This window comes from Trachemys scripta, chromosome 13 (genome assembly GCF_013100865.1).
Source record: "Trachemys scripta elegans isolate TJP31775 chromosome 13, CAS_Tse_1.0, whole genome shotgun sequence".
Classification (NCBI taxonomy): Eukaryota; Metazoa; Chordata; order Testudines; family Emydidae; genus Trachemys; species Trachemys scripta.
This window is the reverse complement of record NC_048310.1, coordinates 3620048-3643185: the sequence shown is the minus strand read 5'-3', so window position 1 is coordinate 3643185 and position 23138 is coordinate 3620048. Positions and strand designations below refer to the sequence as shown.

Below are 23138 nucleotides of genomic sequence, written 5' to 3'. Positions count from 1 at the left end.
GGGAAGGGGAAGGGGTGTGAGGGGTGTGCATGCGGCCGGGGGGAGGGATACAGGTGCGGGGGCAGGGGTGTGTATGTGGCTCATGCAGCGGGAAGGGGAAGGGGTGTGAGGGGTGTGCATGCGGCCGGGGGGAGGGATACAGGTGCGGGGGCAGGGGATGTATGCGGCACATGCAGCGGGGGCTGGGAGGCGTGTGCACACCCATGTGGCAGGACAAGGCTAGTTACAGCACTCTTCCCAGAAGCTGCCCATCCTGTATCTCTGCGTCTCTGTGCCCCGGCCTGGCCCGGCCCGGCCCGGCCCAGAGTGCGCAGGGTGTTGAGCTCTGTGACAGGTGCCAGAGTCCGCGCAGCGTGGCGGGGACCCTGCTTTGCGGGACGTTGTGAGTAGTTGCTGCTGTTCCTTCTCATGCTCCATTTACCCCAGCCTTAGACCAAAGATTTTTCCTAGAGCCGGGCTGCGGGGCAGGGGAATGCCATCCCTTTGCAAGGAGCGGGGGCCCCAGAAGCACTGGCCCCAGGTGATCCCCAGCTCCTGGAGAGCTGAGAGTTACAAAAGGCCTTTTCAGCTTCCAGCCTGTCTGGTGTGCACTGTGCCCCGGGTGTGATTGCAGTGCGTGGAGATGTACCTGCTAGCTCTGACCTCGCTAGCCTCAGTGCGGCTGTACCAGCCCACCTGCACCCTGGTCGTCTCGGGCATGGCTAGCCCACACTGCAGCCATGTGGCTGCATTGTCACTGTAGGTATCAGGTTTGTCTACATGCGCTGCAGCCACATCCTTGACTGCAGCGTCGCCATTCCCTGAAAGGCTTGAGGCCAGCGCGTGCTCCCCCTGGGCTAGCGCAGAGCCGTGCGAGTGGCGCGAATGGGCCGGAGGGGGCAGGGTAACACTCTCTCTCCCTCTTTCTCCCTCAGAAAAGAGACAGGACAACGGGCGAGTGTATTACGTGAACCACAACACGCGGACCACCCAGTGGGAGGATCCTCGCACGCAGGGGTAGGGCGCCACCTTTGCTTGGCTAGGTCATGCTCTGGCGAGTGGGCCCCTAACCACCACAGAGCTTTGTGCTGGTAACCCCACGTCTGAGAGCTCAGGACAGGGTTCCGGAGCAGTCCTGCAAACAGACACAGTGGTAAAGGCATCAAGTGCCAGGAACTGCAGCAAGGCAGTGCCCAAGCAGGGGTGGGGGCACGCTGGTTTCCCCTGGGAATCTTGTCTGAGACCATCTGCCAGGCCCCAGACTAGGAGGCAGCCACAGCCCAGGCCCCCACGCAAGGGGAACACTCTGGGCTGGTTTGGGCAGGAGGAGGCACTTCCATGTAGGCCCCGTGAGGTTCCTGCCCCCTCCTACCGCATGGCTCTGTGCTCGGGTTCCCTCCCCACGCTGGGCCAGTGCAGCCAGAGCGAGTCCTGGGGGTGTCCCTGCGGTGGCTGGGGGTGCTGTGCTGTGCTCCCCATTGGGCACGTCTCCTGGGAGACGGCTGAGTGCAGCGTTAGCTGGAGTCCGTCTCCTGGGCTGAGGTCAAATGGTGCAGGGCTCCTGGCCCAGGGCTGAACCAGGTCCCCGCCAGTCCTGCAGCATGGAAGGGCTTCCTGGGAGCCAGGACAGAGCTGCAGCTACAAGGAGACTCCTGGGGCTTAGGGGAGTGGCACACGGCGTGAGGGGCTGGGGGCCAGGAGCTGCACTTGTTCCCAGCCTAGGGGGTGCCGGAGCAGGCCATGCCAGGGGAACGGGACCCTCTTGCCCCCAGTGTGCCACGTGTCCAGGAATCTTTTCCTTGTGCCGGGCAGGATGATCCAGGAGCCGGCCTTGCCGCCTGGCTGGGAGATGAAATACACCAGCGAGGGGGTGCGCTACTTTGTGGATCACAACACTCGCACCACCACCTTCAAAGACCCCCGCCCCGGCTTTGAGTCTGGGTAAGGCGCTTCCTGCCAGGGCCCCATCTCCTGTCACTGCCACGTGCTGCCGGGCAGCTCACGCCCGGGCTAGGAGCTGGGTCCTCCGCTCTGCCTGTGGTTGGCTCTGTAGCCGTAGGCCACTCCCACTGCCCCCATCAGGAGGGGCGAGGCTCTCATGAGGCGCTGGGAAGATGCCAAGTGCCGCTGTTAGTGCGGGACCCTGTGCACCTGCAGCGTGGCCTGGGGCCACTGGGTCAATGGCTGGTGGTTTTGCCTCCCCAATACCCTTGGGCTGCTGGGCGCGCTCACGCTGGGCTGCTGTTCCCCCAGTGCCCAGCTGTGCAACGGCTGGCCAGGCCAAGCCACGGAGCAGGTGGTGGCTGCTGTATTGTGGGGGAGCTCTCCTGGCTGGGGCTGGGGCACGGCTCCCGGAGGTTCTCAGCCAAGGCCCATGTGTTTGCTCCTGTAGGAATAAGCAGGGGGGTTCCCCTGGGGCTTACGACCGAAGCTTTCGCTGGAAATATCACCAGTTCCGCTTCCTGTGTCACGTGAGTACTGGGGAGCGGGGCACGGGGGTCAGGACAGCCTCTCGCTCAGCCAAGCTGGGGGCTGGAAAGGGCGCGGCGGCTCACTGGGAGGGCAGAGCTGTGCTGACTCTGAGCCCAGTCCCTGTCTTTGGTTCCAGTCGAACGCGCTGCCCAGCCACGTGAAGATCAGCGTTTCCCGGCAGACGCTCTTCGAGGACTCCTTCCAGCAGGTGAGTCCCTGCGCAGGGAGGGCCACAGGCAGAGCACGGCTCTCTGAAGGGGGCCGTGTAAGAGGGCACCAGGGATGCAGGAGCCGGGCTGGCCCTGGATATCAGGGCAGCCCCTGTGGGTGACATGGCCCATCTCTTCCCCCTCGTAGATTATGAACATGAAGCCCTATGATCTGCGGCGCAGGCTGTACATCATCATGCGCGGCGAGGAGGGGCTGGACTATGGCGGCATTGCGAGGTGAGTCCTGCTGAGCGAACGGGGCAGCCTGCTGGGAATGCCCTTCATGGGGCCCAGGGAGAGGCTTGGGGCTTTCACAGGGCAGAGCTCGGGCGCGTGTTCCTCTCCCAGGGCTCTGCTCAGCACCTGCTGCGACAGAGAAGCCCAGGGCACGTCCTGCTGGGTTTGAATGAGAAATGGCCTGAATCCTGTGTGCACCACAGTAACAAAACCGAGCAGGAGGGCCCCCCTCCGGGCTCTGCCTGCGCCCCTGGGGCTGCGGTGGGGGGGGCTCTGCCTGCGCCCCTGGGGCTCTGAGGAAAGCCTCATGGTGCAGTGTTCGGCCAGAGAAGGAGTCTGTGTTGCTGCTGGCCCCAGCCGGCCTCTGCCTGGGTGCTTGGCTTGGTGCTAACTCTTCTTCCTCCCCCCCCCTCCCCGGCTCCCTGGTGTCCTCGTGTCTGTCACACCCCAACTCCTCCTCCTCCACCGTGACCCTGCTCCCGTCTCTGGTCCGTGGGCTCCTGCTCTGTCTCTCTCTGTGTCCTGCCAGTGGTTTTACCCTATGGTAGGTTACGTCATGCTGTTCTACCACAGGGTAGAACCACGGACAGGATACCGGGCGCTCTCTGCGTTGGAGGACGACTCGTCTCCCTGAGCTGCTAGGGAGTACCAAGGCAAAGACCACGTGCCTCTCCTGTGCTTCTCCACGGAGCTAACGAGCCAGGAAGGGGCAGTGTTCCCTACACGGGAGCCACGGGAGACAAGGCTCATGAGGGGAGAGGGGGCGGAGACAGGAAGGGCACATACATGTGCGTGTGCTTTGGACGCGGGCAGGGGTATGTGGGTGTGCGTGTGTATGTGCTCGGGGGGCAGGCAGGTGTGTGTGGACTGGGCTTGGGTGTGTGTGCGCAGGCGTGTGCACGTATGTGTGCATGTGCTCTGGGCGTGGCCAGGTGTGTGTGGGGGTGTGTGTGCAGGCGTGCGCACAGGGGTGTGTGTGCTCTGGGCGCGGGCAGGCCTGGGCGGGGGTGGGTGTCTGTGCTCTGGGTGCGGGCAGGCCTGGGGGGGTTGTCTGTGCTCTGGGCGCGGATATGGGTGCACTCGGGGTGAGCAGGCGTGTGGGGTTTGTGTGTGGGCGGGTGGTGAGTGGGTGAGTGAGTGGGGGACAGGCAGGCAGGTGTGTGTGGCTGGTGGGAGTGTGCAGACCTGGGCAGGGGGACGTGTATGTAGGACAGGCGTTCCCTGGGGCCCCCGGCACCCCTGCCAGGCCAAGGGCCGATGCCAGTGAGTGCTGGACGCACCAGGGCCCACGTTCACTGGGATGTTTTCCAAGCCTTTGTCATGCTGCTGTCTCCTAAAATGCTTCCCAGGCTACACGTAGAAGTGCTGAAATGCAGCTGCCTCTGGGGTGGAGACTGACCTGGGATAGTGGGGACCCCCCTCACCCCCCTGCTGTTTCAGAAAGGGCCTAGCAGAGCCGGGCTAGTGTGTATGGGGTGTGCTGCAGAAGAAGGCATGGGCGAGCTGAGCGAAGGCATCTGGGCTGCTCCCTTTCCCCAGGTGAAGCTTTTGTATGCAGGGGCCAGTAGGCCGGCCCACCTGCCAGCTGCCCCCCGGAGCCCGGGGCCTGCTGCCTGGAGAGCAGGAGTGGAGCTGCTGAGCTCTGCCCTCTTGGGGGCGCCGAGCACCCCCGTCACTGCGCTCTGGTCTCTCGTCCCACAGGGAATGGTTCTTCCTCTTGTCCCACGAGGTGCTCAACCCCATGTACTGCCTGTTCGAATACGCCGGGAAGAACAACTACTGCCTGCAGATCAACCCCGCCTCCTCCATCAACCCCGACCACCTCACCTACTTCCGCTTCATCGGCCGCTTCATCGCCATGGTGAGCGCCCCGGCGCCGGGCGGAGAAAGGGGCCACTCAGTGAGGAGAGCAGGCCTGGCCCCAAGCACGGCAAGCCATGTGGGGAGGAGGGGCTGGGATTGGCCACTTAAACCCGAAAATGTTCCAAGCCTTGGCCCCAGAGGGGGAGCTGCCTGCCCAGCTCCTTGGAGGGCCAGCCAGCAGCAAGCAGGCTGGCCCGGGTTGGGTGTGCAGGAGCAGCTGGGGCCCAGCCTCCACTTGGGGAGTGGGGAGGGCATAGATGGCACCAACGGTGGCTCCATCCCAGAGGCCAGGACTCGGCGGGGAGGAGCCGTGTGCTTGGCTGGACTGTGGGCTCCACCAGTTCCGCAGCCTTAGGAACAGCTTGGGGGTCAGGGTGCACTGTGAGTGGGGCGGGGGCGGGGAGTTCAGGGGTCTGTGTCTGGGGTGGAGGGGAGCGGGATGTCTCTGGGGGGCTGTGTATTGTGGGGCGAGAGTAGGGCCTATGTATCAGAGGAGGCACATCGGGCTGGCTGGAGGGGGGAAGGTCTATTGGAGGAGGGTGGGGGGGGGGGTCGGGGGTTGGGGGGGGGTTAGGGGGGGGGGGGGGTGGGGGGGGGGGGGGGTCTGTGTTTGGGGGGGGGTTGGGGGGGGGCGGTGTCTGTGTATCGGAGGCGGTTCCCGGGGCCTCGCCCAGCTGTACTGTGGGGATGTGCCCAGCTCCTTGGCTGCCACCCCAGTGTCCCAGTGAAGCTGCAGCTTTGGGGGCTATTTTTAGCCCCAACAATGTGAGATTTTCCAGCTGCCCAAACGCCAGCGACTGCCCCTGTCTCTGGTGGCCTGAGCCCGGCCCCATCTCCCCACGGCCTGGGGCTCGGGCCTGGCGGGGGCTGGGACTCAGAGTCCCCTGGCTCTGGGATCAGCCCCTCCATGGGGCCATGCTCAGGAAGCTGGTATGTTCTTCCCAGGTCTCCCCCAGCCGCCCGGCCCTGCTCGGAGCAGAGCCGGATCCCCATAAACTCCCCGACTATTAATCACCGCTGGGCTGCTCCAGACAAGCGTCTGCATTGTTTTTGGCTGCCTTTGCCTTGAGGCTTCTGGAAGCCAGGACCCAGGGCGGCCACAGCAGGGCTGTTTAAACAAGTGCTCTTAATAGAGCTGCAAACGGAGAGGGAGACGCCATGGAATTGGGGGTGGGAGGGACGTTGGGTGCTCTGCATTCCCGGCGCTGCAAGCAGGACTCCAGTGTCGTCATGAGGGGCCATGTTCTCCTAGTCGCGACCTCTGGGACCTGTCCCCTTTGCTGGCTGTGCTCCATGGTCCCAGGAGGCTCCGGGTCCCGCTTGGCTCACTGGCTAGCCTCAGGGTCCCCCCGGCACGCAGCTCCCCCAGCCACCGGGCGGGAGAGGAAGGGGAGCCGTGTCGGGTGCTTTAGTCGCTACGTTCCGCCGGCCCAGGTGCCGCTTTTGGGTCCCAGAGCCCATGACCGGGGTGTTCTCTCCCGCGCAGGCGCTGTATCATGGAAAATTCATTGACACTGGCTTCACGCTCCCCTTCTACAAACGCATGCTTAACAAGAGACCCACGCTGAAAGACCTGGAATCCATCGACCCTGAGTTCTACAACTCCATCGTCTGGATCAAGTCAGTGCCTCTCCCCTGTCAGCCCAGGGTCCCTGCTTCTCTAGGGGGGATGGGGCGAAGTCCCCATACAGTCCAGGGCTCCATGTGCTGAGGATCTTGCCTCGGGCCTGGTGTTCAAACCCACCAACGCCGGCACATGAGCCTGTGAAATCTCCACGCAGCCGTACCAAGGCATGCAGCTTGGTCACATGACCCCAGGGTACCTTTAGGGAGTGCTGCGGCCCCCATCCTGCCAGATCTCGCCTTGCTGGGTGCAGCCAGGCTAATGTTCCTTTTGTCGCTTCTCCCCCAGGGAGAACAGCCTGGAGGAGTGTGGCCTGGAGCTGTACTTCATCCAGGACATGGAGATTCTGGGCAAGGTGACAACACATGAGCTGAAGGAAGGAGGGGAGAGTATCCGGGTGACGGAAGAGAATAAGGAAGAGTATATCATGTGAGTACCAGTGCCTGGGCTCTCCCCGCACCTTGGCATGGAGTATGGGGCTCGGGGGCACGGGGCTGCTCCCAGCGCTACTTGGCTTTGACGTGGGCAGCAGGCAGGAGGCGATGGGCTGTGGGCTGGGTGGCCCTACTGCAGCCCTGAGCGCTCAGTCAGGATCTGGCGCTGGGGGTGGGGCGGGGTTGCCAGCACTTTGAGAGGGGAGGTAGAGCATTGGGGGAGGTTCTTATTTCCCTCTGCCCCAGGCCCTGCGGCTGCAGCCGCTCAGCTGCCTGCCCACCACAGCTCGGGGTGCTGCTGGTTCAGTGCTGAGTTGGGCCCAGGCAGCAGCAGAATCCCCCAAACCCGGTTCGAGTTGGTGCATCCCTGTGGCCAGGCCAGCCTTGTGGACAGGTGTGGCCAGCGCACCCACGACAGCAGGTCTCTGTTCCCAAAGTGCCCTCTGCCGGCAGGCCTCAGAGAGCCACCGCTCTGGGCTTTGGGAGGCAGGAACACCACACAAGAAAGGATTTGGAGGAACCTTGAGAATTTGCCCAACTCCTCTCCCCTGCACTTGCCCTGCTGCTGTCTGGGAACATCAGAGGTTCAGACAGCAGGGCTGGCGGGATCCTGCAGGGCTCTGGGGGTTGGTTGTGGGTACTATGTCTGAGAGCTTGGCTGGGGTGCGCCCCGGGTTGCACGTCTGCCCTTGCAGGCTGCTGACGGACTGGAGGTTCACGCGGGGCGTGGAGGAGCAGACCAAGGCCTTCCTGGATGGCTTCAATGAGGTGGCGCCGCTGGAGTGGCTGCGGTACTTCGATGAGAAGGAGCTAGAGGTGAGTCAGCGAACTGCTGGGTCTCCGCGCCCCTGGCTGGGCGAGTCCCAAGCATCGGTGCTCGCTGTCCCACAGCAGAGAGGTCCTAGCATCAGCTGGGGCAGGAGGGGCTGCCGGCTAATGGCCAAGAACCCCCCCCCCAGTCTGGCTCAGGGCCTAGTGAAAATACAGTTTGTATTTAACTCTGCTCCTGAAATGCTGCCCTGGCAGGGGGGCATTATCCGGACACAAGCTCTCGTGCCACCTGCTGGAAGTTGTCGAGCCTGTAGAGCAGGTGACCTACTGCCGGGCTGGCCCCTACCGAGCTGGAGACTTCCTGCTGAGCCCCTGACTTCTCCAGTGCCTGGGTCGCGGGCAGAAATGGAACCCCACTGCCTAGTCTGACCCTGGAGGAACTGGTGCATGTGCCACTCCAGCCGTTCTCCCGCTTAGAGTGCGGGTGGGGGAGAGTCTGTGGTTGGCTGCTGACTTGTCCCCTGGTTCCCTAGCTGATGCTCTGCGGCATGCAGGAGATGGACATGAGCGACTGGCAGAAGAACACCATCTACCGGCACTACACCAAGAACAGCAAGCAGATCCAGTGGTTCTGGCAGGTGAGCCTGAAAGGCACCTGGGAGCCGTCCCGAAGGGAGTGGGGTTGGGAGGCAGGATCAGCCGCGCTCCACTGCTCACCAGCCTCCAGGCAGAATGAGATGAAACCGAGCACATCCTCAGCACGAGGGCTTTGGTCGCAGCTGGCAGCGGCTCCGGAGTTGCTCAGGGCAGCAGGCAGCACTTAGTGGTCAGCCTGTTTCCAACAATAGCTGCTGCTCTCGGGGGAGGCAGGATGGGAGACGGTGACAAAAGAGGCTGGAAATAAAGCAGCCCCAATTCAGGTGCCTCTTTTCCTCAGTGAGCAGAAGGGGAGCAAACTGGTCCTCAGCCAGGGCAGTGTGGGTAAAGCCTGTGTCCGGGAGACTCAGGATCGGGCGTGGAGTCATCTCTCCAGAGGATTCTCAGGCTGGGCGCTACTCCCATCCTGCACCCCTGTGGAGCATAGATTAGATCCTGCAGCCTCGGTGTCTGGGGGATGATCTGTGTTTTGCGGTTTGGTTTCCTGTTGGAGCTGGACAGGAGCCACTGAGGCAGGAGTGAGAAATGCTGTCCCCCCGCCCCCCAATCCCAAGCACCATTGCTGAAGCCAGAAGCACACAGGTGATGGCAGAATCCCTCTCATTGCATCTACTCTGTTGGTTGCAGGTGATTAAGGAGATGGACAATGAGAAGAGGATCCGGCTTTTACAGTTCGTTACAGGGACCTGCCGCTTACCAGTTGGAGGATTCGCAGAGCTCATTGGTATTTATTTCCCAGCTGCCCCAGGGTGCACAGGAAGGGGGTGAGGGGATAAAGGAGAGAGAGGCTCATGATAGTCCAGTGGTGTGGAAGGGCGGGGTGCAGAGGGGGGCAATGTTATGACTGTTATACTTGCCTTTTCGTGGTACAGCTCAGAGCATTTACAAAGGCAGGGAAGTAAGGTAGGGCACAGAGAAGGGACAGAATTCCCCCCAGCTCTCACATTTTTAACCAAATGTTGTACTCACATTTTAAGCCAAATGCCTTACAGCAGTCGGATATCTGTCAACACAGTTATCTTTGTCAACCAAACCTGTAATCTCATCAAACAATGGGATCAGTATTGTTTGACAAAACCTAATTTCCATAAAACCAGCTGTTTGGCATTAATTATGCTACCATCATTTAATTCTTTACTGATTGCATCTTGTATCAGCCTTTCCATTATTTTCGTGGAATTGATGTAAACCTAGTCAGTGTATAGTTACCCAGGTTATCCTGTTTTCCCTTATTAAATACTGTCCCATTAGCTTTTTTCCCAGTCCCCTGGAATTTCCCCAGTGTTCCAAAATTTGTTAAATATCAACATCAGTGGCTCAGAGAGTTCCTTGGCCAATTGTTTTTAAAACTCTTGAATTGAAGTTATCCGATCCTGCATGTTTAAAAATGTTTAACTTTAGCTGTTGCTATTTAACATCCTCCCTTGTTACTGTTGGAATAGAAAGTATTCCATTATTACTATAAGCTATGAATATTCCATGGAGCTGTGAATATTCCTTAAACCTACTGGGCATAGATTTTTTTCACTGATACCTTTAGCCTCCCTTATCAATCGTCTGCATTTCATCACTGTTCATTTATAGTCATTACTATTAACTTTCTTCTTTTTCCATTCGTTATATATTCTTTTTAGTTCTGTTTTTACTTTTCTTATTAATCAGGATATTTTTTAACTGAAGAAGCATTCCTTTGTAATTGTGAAATTGTGTTTTGTTGGGTATTTAGTTTAGTTTTCCTAGACAACTCCCAATTATCCTTCATGTTTTGTTTAAATTATTTACATTTTTCTTCCTAATCATTTTTACTCATAATGATTTTCAACTTTCAGTCCAAAGTATATGCATTACTGGTCAGGACTATATACTGTTTGCTCATAACAAATGTGATCCGTCATGATCAGTTTCACCTAGACAACCACAATTTTTATTCAGTGATCAGTTCATCTTCAGATATCAAAATGAGGTCTTATATGGAATTACCCTGAGCTGGCTGCAATATTTCTTGTTAGAAAATTGTCTATAATTTTTAGAAACTCCAGGGACATTTCCAACATGACAGCAGACCTCCAGCATATGTCCCTCAGACTGAAATCCCCCATGATAAGTTTTTCTTCCTGCACATTATATGTAGCTGTTTAAAGAGCTGTTAGTCCTGCTTTCTAGTCTGGTTTGGTGATCTCTAACGGACTGCCACCAGTAGCCCAGCTTTGCCATCGCATGCCAGATGAATGGTCTGTCTAGTCCAGCATCCTGTCAGTGGCCAGTACCAGCTGCTTCAGAGGAAGGTAGAAGAAACCCCTTAGTGGCCATTTATGCACTAACATACCTATTGGGGAAATTTCTTCCTGATCCCAAGCTGGTAACATTGGTTTCAGCCCTGGAGCACAAGAGTTATATTACCTGATAAGGGAAATGTTTATCCTAGTTAGTGTTACTGTGGGTAATCTTATTACCCATATAAATCTCTACTGAGCTCTTTCCTCAATGAGATCTTGTAGCAGTGAGTTCCACCGGTTAGCTAGATGTTACGTGAAGTGTTCTTTCCAGCTGTCAGTGTTTCCTTTCCTGTAATGTAATGAGTTGTTCTGTTCATGACTGACAGGCAGTAATGGTCCGCAGAAGTTCTGCATCGATAAAGTTGGCAAAGAGACGTGGCTGCCCCGGAGTCACACCTGGTGAGTCTCATTCCTCTTGGAGCAGATGGGGGTGAATCCAAGCAGTCTATGTGGGGCTACCCCTTGCTTGCTCTCAAACTAGCTCCACCATGGGCTTTGCAGGGGATGTGGCCACAACTTCCGTGTGCTGGGGCCAGCTTATGCATCTCAAAGTGCAGCCCCAGAGCGTGGCTGAGAGAGCAGGGAGATGCCCCTGCTTCAGGAGAGCATGGGGGTGGGGGAAGGGGGGAATTGCCACTGCATTGACAGCCTTTGTTTTCTCGCCAGCTTTAACCGCCTGGATCTTCCTCCCTACAAGAGCTATGAACAGCTGAAGGAGAAGCTGCTGTATGCCATTGAGGAGACAGAAGGCTTTGGCCAGGAGTAATGACGCTTGCTCCTTCCCCGGCACCCCTCGGCCGGCCCAGGCAGAGCAGCGTCTGGAGTAGGCTGCACGCTGGGTGCTCTCGCTCTCAGGGCAGGCAGAGAGCAGTTTGTCTGTCTCCCTCCCGCCCTCCCTGGGAGTTTGTCTGTCACTCTTGTTCCTGGGTTAGGCTGGTGCCAATGCAGCCCAATGGCAGACGGGCTGCCCCCCCACCTCCAAAGCGAGCCCAAGGTGTTGGGGGGAGACGGACACAAGAGCCCGCCCATATGCCACTACTGAGGGGGAACGAAGCGGATGGCTGGGAGGGGGCTGGATCACTGGCCCCTTGCCACGTGGTGCCCTCCTGGGGGCCGGACCCTGTACAAGTTCCAGTCACCATCCAACTGCAGCCCAGTGTCTGAGCTCCAGACCTTGGGGTCTTTGGGCCTTCAGCAGGGACCCTGAGAGACGGCAGTGTCCCCCCAAGGCTGGGCAGTAGTGAAGACACCTCCCCCTCCCCGAGCCACCTTGCACCAAAGAAATGTGTGCAATCGTTACCTCTGCCACCTGGAAAACGGGCATTGAATGAATGGAAAGCAGAGAATTCCAAACAAACCCAGTGATTTCCTGCGGTGTCTTTCCTTTGTTAGTGCACAGAGCGTTTAGCTGTGGCCCTGCGTCCCTTTGGATTGGGGCTGCTCGGAACGGCCCGAGACAGCAAGGCCGGGTGGGCACTTCTGTCTGGGGAAGCCCCTGCCAGGGCCTAGCGCTGGACAGAGCTTTTTAGTATTCAAACGAGCAGGGAACTGCTTTTTAAGGGTCGTTTTTCACGTCTATTTTTCCTGGCGTATCGATTAAAGTAACTAAAGCTCCTACTCAGGTGGTGCTGGGTAGTGACGTCCATGAGCCCAGTCCTGCCCCCAACAGAGGCAATGGCAAAACTCCCACTGACCTTCAGCCGGCTCCTTCCCAGCCAGTGGGCGGGGGGCGCCCCTACCTGTCAGTTGTGTCTGCACAGGATGGATGTGGTTGGGAACTCTGCCCCGAAGGAGTGACCAGTGGGGAGGGCCGCCCCGAGGCAGGCAGATGGGGGCGTAGGCCTGTGCTTTGATTTGCGAGTGTGTGTGGCCCCCGTGCTCTTTATTTAACTATTTCAATGGAATGTATTGCTAGGTGGTGGTGATGCTCTTTAATAGGATTCTAGAGGCTCCGCTCGTGTTTTGTACAGACAACGCGCTGTTCTCTCGCGCTCCGGTCCTGCAGCGACTGCAGCTGAGGGCTGCGAAACGGGCTCTTTCGCCGCCGAAACGAGCAGAGAGCTTTTCAAAGCAGTGACCCCTCCCGACTTGCCCTGAGCCCGGCAGCTGAGTGCCCATGTGCGAAGAGCTCGTGTGGCCTTTGCTCCGTCTGTGGGTTCAAGTGGAAACTCTTGGCCTGATTCTTCTGTCCCAGACCGCGGTGGAGAGCAGAAGCCCTTGGAGTTACGCTGATGTAAGTGAGGGCAGCATCCAGCTTATTCTACAGCCTCTGCCGGCCTAGGCTGCTGCCTCAGAGAGTTCGCCCTTCCCAGGCTTGAGGACAGCAATGGCCCAAGTGTTGGTGTGTGCGTGGGGGGTGGGCCCCGCATGCGTGTGAGAGCATCTGTGTACATAGCTGTATATAATGAAGTCTATGGATACAACAAATTGCAATAGCTTTGGAGCGGTAACCTTGATAGTTTTGTACTGCACCATCCTGCCTCAGTGATGCCAATTTCTTGTGCAATAAACGATCAGCAGCTGCTTGGGGGGTTGTGTGTGACTCTGTGAAGGTGGCAGATCAATACAGTCCTGTGAAGAGAGAGGTTCTGTCCAGGGCTTAAATTCTTACAGAGGATTTCCCAGAGCACCCCCCACCCCCAAGATGCTATTAAAAACTCCAGGGGGGTTGGAAATATTTGCCAGAGCTCTGCTCTGCACAGCTCCAACTGAATTTAACCCTGGTTCTGTCCCCGTCGCTCTGAGCAGCCGGGTCCGGGGGGAATGCTCCCAAGGAGCAGAGCACAGCCCCCTCGGGCATGCAGGATGCAGTGTAAAGTCATGGAAGTAGGAAGGAAACATCTAAAAAATGCAGCACATGTTGGTGGCCCCAGCATTGGGAATTCAGGCACCAGCAGCAGCTTCTGTCCTCATCACCGTGGGACCGGAGTGCCTTCAGGGACAGCTGGACTCTTCCAGTGCCATTCTGGGTAGTGCCTCCATTGCGCCTGCACCCATCCCAACTAGTGCTAGGCGGGGGCTTTGTGGAGAAGCGGAGGTGGGGGGGGGGGCTGCTCTGTCGCACTGGATGGAGCAGCCTGGACTGTTACTAGCACCTAGTACTGTGGGACCTCTAGGTGCTGCTGTAAATCCTCCACCTCCTGATCCTCAGCTGGCCATGCTCCACTGTGCCCTCCCTGCCCGGAGCCAGTAGGGGCTAGCCTGCAAAGGGAGGCTTTGGGAGCTGGACTGCTTGGGTGGAACAGAACTCGGCGCTTGCCTGGCATGTGCAGTTGCTCTGTTCTGGAGGGGCCGTGGTGAAGGGCGGGGGGGGGCTGTCTGGAATGAAGGGAGCACCCCCAGCAAAGATGGGCGGGTGAGGGAGGCTGCTCTGCCAGGCTTGCTCAGAGAGGGGAGGTGGTTCTGGCATCACCTGTGTGTCGGGGTGAGGCGGCTCCCATCCCAGGGGCTAGAAGGACAGTTAGACCACACGCTGCCGCAGCCGCAGGTGAACAGTGCCCCAATGTCTCCCCACCCCCCAAGTCCACTAGCTCCTGCTGCTCCCTGGGAGCAAGAGCTGGCACTGATGGGCTGTGTGAGACACTTGATGGAGTCCAGGAATGGTTGGCAGTTTGGAGCTGGTATTTGGATGGTGGTTGCAGCAGGGTGGGGTGGCTCCTCCCCCGCCGGAGGTGAGGCTGATGGCTCCTGAAAGACTGTAATTGATGGGAAGGTGGTACACGGCCTTCTTTATATTCCAGAGAGATGAGATGGTTTGTTTGCAACTCTACCACCCAGGGGCCTGTGGCACAGCCACCAAATGCCCGCCCAGTGACTGCAGTCTGGGGCAGGAGACTTCCAAGGCAGCTGGAAAAATACAGACCGTGTAACACAGCCAGGCCTTTGCAGAGCACGACCAGGGACAAGTTCCAATTTCAGACATTCATAGAGTCCAAGGCCAGACTGACCTTCTCTATCAACAGGCAGAGACCTGCCCCCAAATAACACATAGAGCAAAGGTTTTAGAAAAAGAGCCCACCTTGACTTACAAATTGCCTGGGATGGAGCATCCACCACGACCCTTGGTAAATTTTGCTAATGGTAATTACTCTCCTCGTTAAAAATGTACCCCTTATTTCTAGTCTAGCTTCAACTTCCAGCCATTGGATCGTGCTATACCTTTTGCCGCTAGATGGAAGAGCCCATTATTAAATATTTGTTCCCTGTGTAGTTATTTGTGGACTGTAATCAAATCACCCCTTAAGCTTCTCTTTGTTAAGCTAAATAGACTGAGCTCTTTGAGTCTGTCACTACAAGGCAGGTGTTCTAATCCTTTAATCAGTCTTGTGGATCTTCCCTGAACCCTCTCCAACTTATCAACATCCTTCTTGAATTGTGGGCACCAGAACTGGATACAGGATTCCAGCTGTGGTTACACCAGTGCCAAATACAGAGGTAAAATATCCTCTCGACTTCTCCTTGAGATTCCTGTTTATGCATCCCAGGATCGCATTAGCCCTTTTGGCCACACTGGCAGCTCACGTTCAGTTAATTATCCACCACAAATCCCAAATCATTTTCAGAGTCACGGCTTCCCAGGCTAGTCTCCCATCCTGTAAGTGTGGCCTGCATTCTTTGTTCCCAGATGTTTACATTTAGCCATATTAAAACATATTGTTTGCTTGCGCCCAGTTTACGCTGACTCAGTGACTGGTGGTCTCATCATTTACTGTGACTCCAGTTCTTGTGTTATCTGCAGACTTTATCAGTGATGATTTTCTGTTCTCTTCCAGGTCATTGTTAAGAATATTAAATAACGCAGGGCCAAGAACCAATCCCTGCAGGACCCCACTGGGGAAACACCCACTCAAGTCATAGATTCATAGATTCTAGGACTGGAAGGGACCTCGAGAGGTCATTGAGTCCAGTCCCCTGCCTGCATGGCAGGACCAAATACTGTCTAGACCATCCCTGATAGACATTTATCTAACCTACTCTTAAATATCTCCAGAGATGGAGATTCCACAACCTCCCTAGGCAATTTATTCCAGTGTTTAACCACCCTGACAGTTAGGAACTTTTTCCTAATGTCCAACCTGGACCTCCCTTGCTGCAGTTTAAGCCCATTGCTTCTTGTTCTATCCTTAGAGGCTAAGGTGAACAAGTTTTCTCCCTCCTCCTTATGACACCCTTTTAGATACCTGAAAACTGCTATCATGTCCTTGAAATGCGGTGCCCAGAACTGGACACAATACTCCAGCTGAGGCCTAACCAGAGCCGAGTAGAGTGGAAGAATGACTTCTCGTGTCTTGCTCACAACACACCTGTTAATACATCCCAGAATCATGTTTGCTTTTTTTGCAACTGCATCACACTGTTGACTCATATTTAGCTTGAGGTCCACTATAACCCCTAGATCCCTTTCTGCCATACTCCTTCCTAGACAGTCTCTTCCCATTCTGTATGTGTGAAACTGATTTTTTTCTTCCTAAGTGGAGCACTTTGCATTTGTCTTCGTTAAACTTTATCCTGTTTAATTCAGACCATTTCTCCAATGACAAGTTCCTGTTTACAGTTACATTTTGAGACCTATCAGTTAGCCAGTTTTTATGCCATTGAATGTGTGCCATGGTAATTTTATATTGTTCTAGTTTTTTAATCAAAATGTTTTGTGGTACCCAAACGCCTTGGCTTAAGTCTAAGTATATTATGTCCGTATTAGTAGCTTTAGCAATCAAATTTGTAATCTTGTCAGAAAATATAAAGTTAGTTTGACAGGATCCATTTTCCATAAAGCCATGGCTTTGCATTAATGACATTACCATTCTTTACTTCTTTATTAATTGAGTCCTGTATCAGCTGCTCCATTATTTTGCCTGGGATCGATGTCAGACTAACAGGCTTGTAATTACCTAAGTCATCCTGGTTACCCTTTTTAAAAACTGGTACAACAGCAGTTTTCTTCCAGTCTTCTGGAACCTCCCTGGGGTCCAAGACTTATCGAAAACCAACACTGACAGTCCAGTGAGCTCATTGGCCAGCTCTTTTAAAACTCTTGGATGCAAGTTATCTGGACCTGCTGATTTTAAAATGTCTGACTTCAGTAGCTTGTTTAACATCTGCCAGAGAGACTAGCGGAATGGAACAATTGTTATCAACATATGATGAGACCACATCATCTGTTTTTCCCCCCAAATACAGCTGAACTCCTCTACCTTTACTACATTATTATTGATAATGCAATCATTTCCATCTAGTAATGGACCAATGCCGTTGTCTGGATTCTTTTTGTTCCTAACATATTTCAAAAACTCCTTCTTGTTCTTAACTCTGCTGGCCACTGATTTCTCCTTGTGTCCCTTGGCTTCCCTTATTAATTTTCGACAATTCCTGACATCAGTAATGAATATAAATCAATCAACTTCTCCTTTTTTCCATCTGGTAGATATTTTTAATTTTTTTTTTCTGCAGCCTTCACTTCCCCTCTCAACCAGGTTCCTTTTTTTAACCAGCACGGCCTTCCTCAATTGTAGCTTTTTGGGGCATCTAGTAAGGTGTGTTCTTAAATGATTCCCAATTATTATTAACATTTTTCTGATTAAGTTCTTCCTTCCAGCTGATTGGGCTCTTAATTGTTTTCAACTTTGTGAAATTGGCCCTATTAAAGCACCAAGTGTATACCGGTATATTACTGATCTAGACTGTATTCTCCTTGCACATTATAAATGTGACCAAATCATAATCATTTGTACCTAAGCTACCATTTAGTTCCACGATCAGTTCTTCTTTATCTGTTAGTACAAGTTTAATAAAAAATTCCCCTGTATTGGCTGAAACTCTTGGAGTTTGGAAATTTTCATCTCTAATGTTTAGACATTCGAAGGCTGTTTTAGTACTGGCAGCATGAAACCTGAAGCATCTGTCTTTCAAACCGAATTCCCCCCGCTCATGAAGGGTTTTTTGGTACACGTAGATAGGTGTGTAAGGGAGGCGGTTACCCTGTTCCCTCGGGTGACATGGTAGTCTGCATCAGACATCAACTAATACCCCAACTTGTGCTTTATCTGTTAGGACATTAAGCCATAACTATTGAAGATCATTTTCTTCAGAGCGGTCAGTGACTTGGAAACCGCGAATGCCGTTTTGGACAGAGTGCCCCTCCCCAACCCGCTCTGACCCTTCCCAAACAGGTTCTCGCCATTGAGTTTAAAATCCCACCAGCGTCTCACCCGGGGAATCATCCCACAAAGGCCCAGTCATAGCAACTGGAGTGAACTGATGCCCATAAATGTCCCCTCCCTCTGGCCTGTTTCCCAGGCCTCTAGCCTTGGGCTATGGGCAATTCAATAATTTCTTCTCTCCATGCCCTTTGGTTCCTTGATTCATTTTGTACTTCACATCTTCCCACTTTTTACCCTCCCCTTTTGCTATTAGTTTAACCCCTTCCTGACTCCTCATGGTACACACATGCAGGAACCCCTTTACAGCCAGAGTAAGGAGTGTGGGTGTAGGCGGGGAGGAGAACGAATCCAATTGCCTGCTCTGGAAGATCCATAGCAAAACCTCAGACCCAAAGGGAAAATAATGTTGCCTTTAAATGGCCCGGCCCAGAGAGGTTCGATTATTAGGGATGGTTTGGAGATGGTACCAGCTCGTGGCCACAGCCAGGTCCAGCTACACTGTGCTGGGGGCAGCACACAAACAAGGAAATGCACTTTAGTAGTTCACAGCACCCAGAGGTAAGTAAGGTGCTTCACAGAAAATACATGCAAAGAAGGTCTCTGCCCAGAGGAGCTCACCCTCGGTGTGCTGGGTTTGACGAACAGGGAGGGTGTGAAGGGCACTGGCTGCGCACTTACCCAGAAGAAGTAGTTGCTGCTCTTGCCGTTTCAGGCTCATTGAGGTAGGTGGTGCTACAGAAACGAGCCTGCTGGGAGTGGTTTGAACGTGGTGAAGACAGAAGCATGGCAGACAGTCTGAAAGGCCTGTCTAAATACAGAGATGAGAGAAGGCGATTGAGGTGGATGGGGGGAGGGAACGGACAAATAACGGGAAAGCCCATCTTTAAATCAATGCTGGTACCGTAGCACAGTGTAGTCATAATCCCTTTCTCTGAGGCTGCCTGCTCCCAACTAACTCTTCCCCCTGCGGGGGACTGGGCTCTTATAGGAACTTTTTTCCCAGCATGCCTGGGGCTGACTCTTTAAATTTGGCACAGCCAGTGAGCTCTAGCCCTTAAACAGCACTTTGGGTCATTACAGCTGCACCTCCCTCCTGACTGGTGAGTGTCCTGAACTCCTTTGTTTTCTTCTGGTTCCTGTGGTGATACGTGTCCAGAGGAAAGCCTAACTCTGCTGTGTGGGCAAAGTCTGTATTGATTTGAGTGTGTGAAATTCAGGCTGGGAGCAGTTGAGGGAAAGGGGGGTTCAAAGGCAGGTGGGGGACGGACAGAGGGAAAGCCAGCCAGGAATGGTCTGGGGAAAGGCTGGGAGCTGGGGAAAGCAGCAGGGATGGTGTGTGTGTGTGTGTGGGGGGGGGGGAGCGAGTGAGAGCCAGCCAGCAGCAGCTCAGGACTCCATTCCCATGGCAGTGGCTTCTGATGCTACCTTTCTAGGGGGCCTGCCATCGCTGGTATCACAGCCTGCATGAATGGCTGCTTATGTGCAGCACTTGGGCTCCTAGTAAGCGGCTGTGGCAGCCCGCTGGTGGGCACAGTTTGGCTATGCCTGTAATGGCGAAAGCCTGTCCCCGCTGGCTCTGTTGCAGGGCTGGGGCCCAGATCTTTCACAGCAAGGAACCCAAGAAGGAGACATGAGCTTCAATATAAACCCCCTGGAACTGGGGAAGCAGCAGGGCTGCCTCACTATTATTTCACATCACTCCTGGGATAGCAGCTGAAGGTTTCCCCAAAACTGGGGCTCCATTGTGCTGGGCGCTGCAGATAGAGGAATGACGCTTCCTGCCCTGACGCGCTGACACACTAACCGGGAGCTGGGGAGGCAGCTGCCTGCACTATGGGTAACCCAAATCTTTTCCTGAAAGTGAGGATGGACACGTTGTGCCTTGGGCGTTGTTGGAAAGCCGATGCTTTAACTGAGGCAGCGTTTCCATGGAGTTTGTGAGTGGTGCTGCCCTACACTAGCCCGTCTTGCCAAAGCTGGTCGTGCAGCAGGTGTGGGGTGAGACTGAGGTTGTGCTAGGTAGCATGCCATCACTCAGGTGAGCAGCAGAAGATCCAAGGGGGAAAGAAAAACAGAAAGGCCTCAAGCCCCATTGCTACAGGAGGACTCAGGTCTGGAGAACTACGGTCTGACACGAATTAGTTCAGCCATTCAGACTGGATTTTTTTTTCTCCATTAATGTAGTAATTGGCAGAATCTGCAAACTTGCCTTTCCCCACCCCTTCCCTTGTACAAGAGCTAGAGCGGGTTAGAATAAGGTGCAAGCGCTCTCCACTAACGCTGCCTATCCTGGCCCAATCTATTGTCATTTTAAGAATGAGTCAAAAAATCCATGCCAGGGCTTGGTGACTTGATTGAGTTCCACTTCAGACTCTCCGCCACCCCTCCAGCGACAGGAAGGCAGTGGCAGTTGGCAAGAAAATGAACTGGCATTCATGTCACTTTTTATTGCTGCCCTAGCACAAGGCATGACATCACTTTCACACTAGTAGTGAGTTAAGTCCAACTGTGGTCTGGCAATTAATTCGCCTGCTAAAAGCCTCTCCTGCATGTTGTTAGCAGTTGACTGTGCCCCAGGCCAAACCCCCTTGGAATGCACTGAGTCCAATCAGGAAAAGAAAAGATTTTCTGAAGTATTTCCTCTGTAATTTATAGGGCCTGGAGTCAGAGGCTGAGGGTTTAGTCAAGGCTGGCACTAGACTGAAGAAAACAGCAGAGCTGGGATCCTGCAGCTGTGGGAAGCAGGAAGTAAGAGCCTGACTCCAACATTGGGCGAAGTCAGTGCTCCAGCTCAGGGAATGCTTTTTTTTTTCTTTTTTCTAAAAAAGTTAAGACCAGAGCCACAAAGATATTTAGCCTCCCAACACCCACTGACTTCAATAGCTGTTAGGAGCCTAAATACCTTCGTGGAGTTGGGCCTTAATTTTTAAGCCAGTTGCCTCTCACACCTCTCCACCGACTCTGTTTCCACTGGAGGGATGGTACAGGGAGTTGGTTGAGTCACTAGCGGCAGGATGGCCTTCTTTAATAACAAGCACTGTAGCCAGTAATACTAAAAGCAAAGGACCTTTTATAGGACGTTCTGTACAGCATGCACCCTTCACTGGTTGATTTAAAGATGAACCGAGGGGCCTTCCTCTGTTCACTTTGGAACTGCAGTATGTTTAGAGCAGATAGGATGTAATGTCCCTGTGTAGGAGCCAGCTTGCAGCCCAATGCCATGGGAGTGGGAGAAAACCCTAACTTGGTTGAAGTTTGTGTCCCTTTGCTGCATTGCAGAAACTCAATAGCTGTTGGTTTAGTTTCAGGAAATGGCTGATGTGATTTATCTGAATGGTTCCTAGCTAAACACCTCTCCCTATGCTAGGATGGGTATAGGGAGCAATTCTTAGTAGGGTTTTTTTTTTTAATTAAATGCTGCTGTTCTAGTTTCAGGGAGTTCAATATTTTCCCTGATTACTCAGTAAAAGCTGTAACACAGGACACCTTATTTTATGCATGGTCTCTGGCCTATACAGAGCTGGCAAGCTTATGAATATTCCTGTTTAGTGGCAGGACAGTAACTTCTTGCAGTGAGCTGTGGTTTCCCTAGCTCTCTCAATGAAATAAATATTTTAGGCCTCAGCTGTAATGCAAAATGCTCATAATGTAATGTTACGACTGCAGCTTCAGAACTCATCTGGCAAAAGGGTGAGGCTCTGCTCTGTCATCTGAGGCTGGCAGATGATTCAATGGGGAAGAGGGATTATAGCTAGTTTGGAACTGCCTCCTCCCCAGTGCATTCCAGAAAATCCAGTGCTTTTTTTTTTTTTTTTTTTAGTCCCCTTGGCAAAGAGCTGGGGCTGCTGGCTCTCACTGCGATCACATCAGCCAGGCACCTGAGAGTTAAGAGGCCAGTAGTGGGATTTTTGCACCTTTTTGCATGTATTTCTTTGCCCCACAATCAGTTTTGTTTGTGGCCTGCAAACTGACTTTTAGCCTATTCTATTAGCAAAAGCAAAGGGATTTTTAAAGGCTTGACATTTGTTTTGAAAAAAATGTATGAAGCATTATGAATCTCTGACATTGCAAACAGCCGTAAGGGCAAAAAACAGCCACATCACATCTACGGTTGCTGGACACACCTGCTTTATTTAGGTAGGATACTTCCTTGCAGTGCTGGAGCTTTCCCTCCATTGAATGTGGTCAGGAAACAGTGCAAACACTGTCATCTAGTGGTAGAGAACCACCAGCCATTGAGCCTCAGCAACCCCAGAATGATTTTAAACACAGCGAGCTGGGAGTATTACTTATTCTAGACACAGAGGGGAGGAAAAGCTATGGCCAGACCTGGATCAGGTGTCAGCTGGGGTTCAGTGCTCACGTTTAAATCCAATCCAAGACTAGAAGGCAGGGGTACTGAAACATCATGAGATTTCAACCAAAAGTTGCAGAATTCTCCCAAGATCAGGGGTTCTCATAAAATTACCTCCATCCTTTCACCAATCAGCAAAGAGAGATGCATGCTCCACAAACACTAATTTTCATGGTGTTCTTCATGTGAGGTGTGTTCACAAGAGCAAGACCCACTAACTCACCAAGAATGGGCCACAACCTTCTGATGACGGTTTGCAGCCCCTGCTTGCGTCGGGCAGGCTTGAGTGGTGAAAGATTCCCTACCTCAACCACCCACCTCCCTCCCCTTCTTACAAAGCAAGTGGTAAAAGTATCTTAAGTTATTGCCAAGTGGAATTTTGTTTTTTTCAGTCACAGAAAGTCTCGCTCAATTTCTTACTCCTTCACAGTGACGGGTGGGCGTGGGAGGGAAAACCCTTTACCAAGAAAGGCTGGGGCCCTGGTTGGGGCAATAGCCAGGCATACCGAAGGCCTGGATTCACTTCCCTGCTCTACCCACTCCCCCTGTGACATGGCCAAGTTCCCATCTCTACAGTGGGGATAAGAGCCCTGCTTTGCCTCCCCAGGCTGGCTAAATAACTGTGGGGTGTTAGGGCACTATGGTAATGGGGCCAGATACACACCTAAGAAGATTCAACTTGAGCTGGTTCACCACACAGACCTGTGCTGCTGCATAAAGTAAACTGACTGGAAACTGAGCATTTATTGCCTTCAAATGGTGTAAAACTACCATAATAACAAACCAGTTTAATTTCTCATGGAACGGGAAAATATTCTCCTATTACATAACAGCAAGTGAATCAGAGTCAGGGTCAGTTCAAGGTCTTGATACTGACTGTGGCATTGGGCTACCACGGTGATGGATGTTACTTCTACAATGGGCCTGGGAAACATGCTTGTTTTTACATGGCAGCAGCTGAAATCAGTGAGTTCTGCCTGCCGCGAGTAGGGCATCAACAGGTTTATGATCTTCCCAGGGCTCTAAGGCAGCATTTTCCATCTCTGAGTCATTTGAAATAGGCCATTCAAGGATCTTCTGGGACCAGGACTGGCAGGTTGAG

The 23138-nt window shown here is 53.8% G+C and overlaps 1 protein-coding gene across 1 annotated transcript in view; it reads left to right on the top strand.

Moving 5' to 3' along the window:
- Positions 1–13046, top strand: part of WWP2 (WW domain containing E3 ubiquitin protein ligase 2) — an 87935-nt gene extending 74889 nt beyond the window's left edge. Inside the window, 13 exon segments of the mRNA XM_034788085.1 lie at positions 915–996; positions 1792–1920; positions 2372–2450; positions 2588–2659; positions 2809–2897; positions 4599–4758; positions 6247–6380; positions 6673–6813; positions 7514–7634; positions 8123–8227; positions 8874–8970; positions 10849–10921; positions 11189–13046. Coding sequence (XP_034643976.1) covers positions 915–996; positions 1792–1920; positions 2372–2450; positions 2588–2659; positions 2809–2897; positions 4599–4758; positions 6247–6380; positions 6673–6813; positions 7514–7634; positions 8123–8227; positions 8874–8970; positions 10849–10921; positions 11189–11288 — 1382 coding nt within the window. The 3' untranslated portion in view covers positions 11289–13046.
- The last annotated feature ends 10092 nt before the right edge of the window (positions 13047–23138 follow it).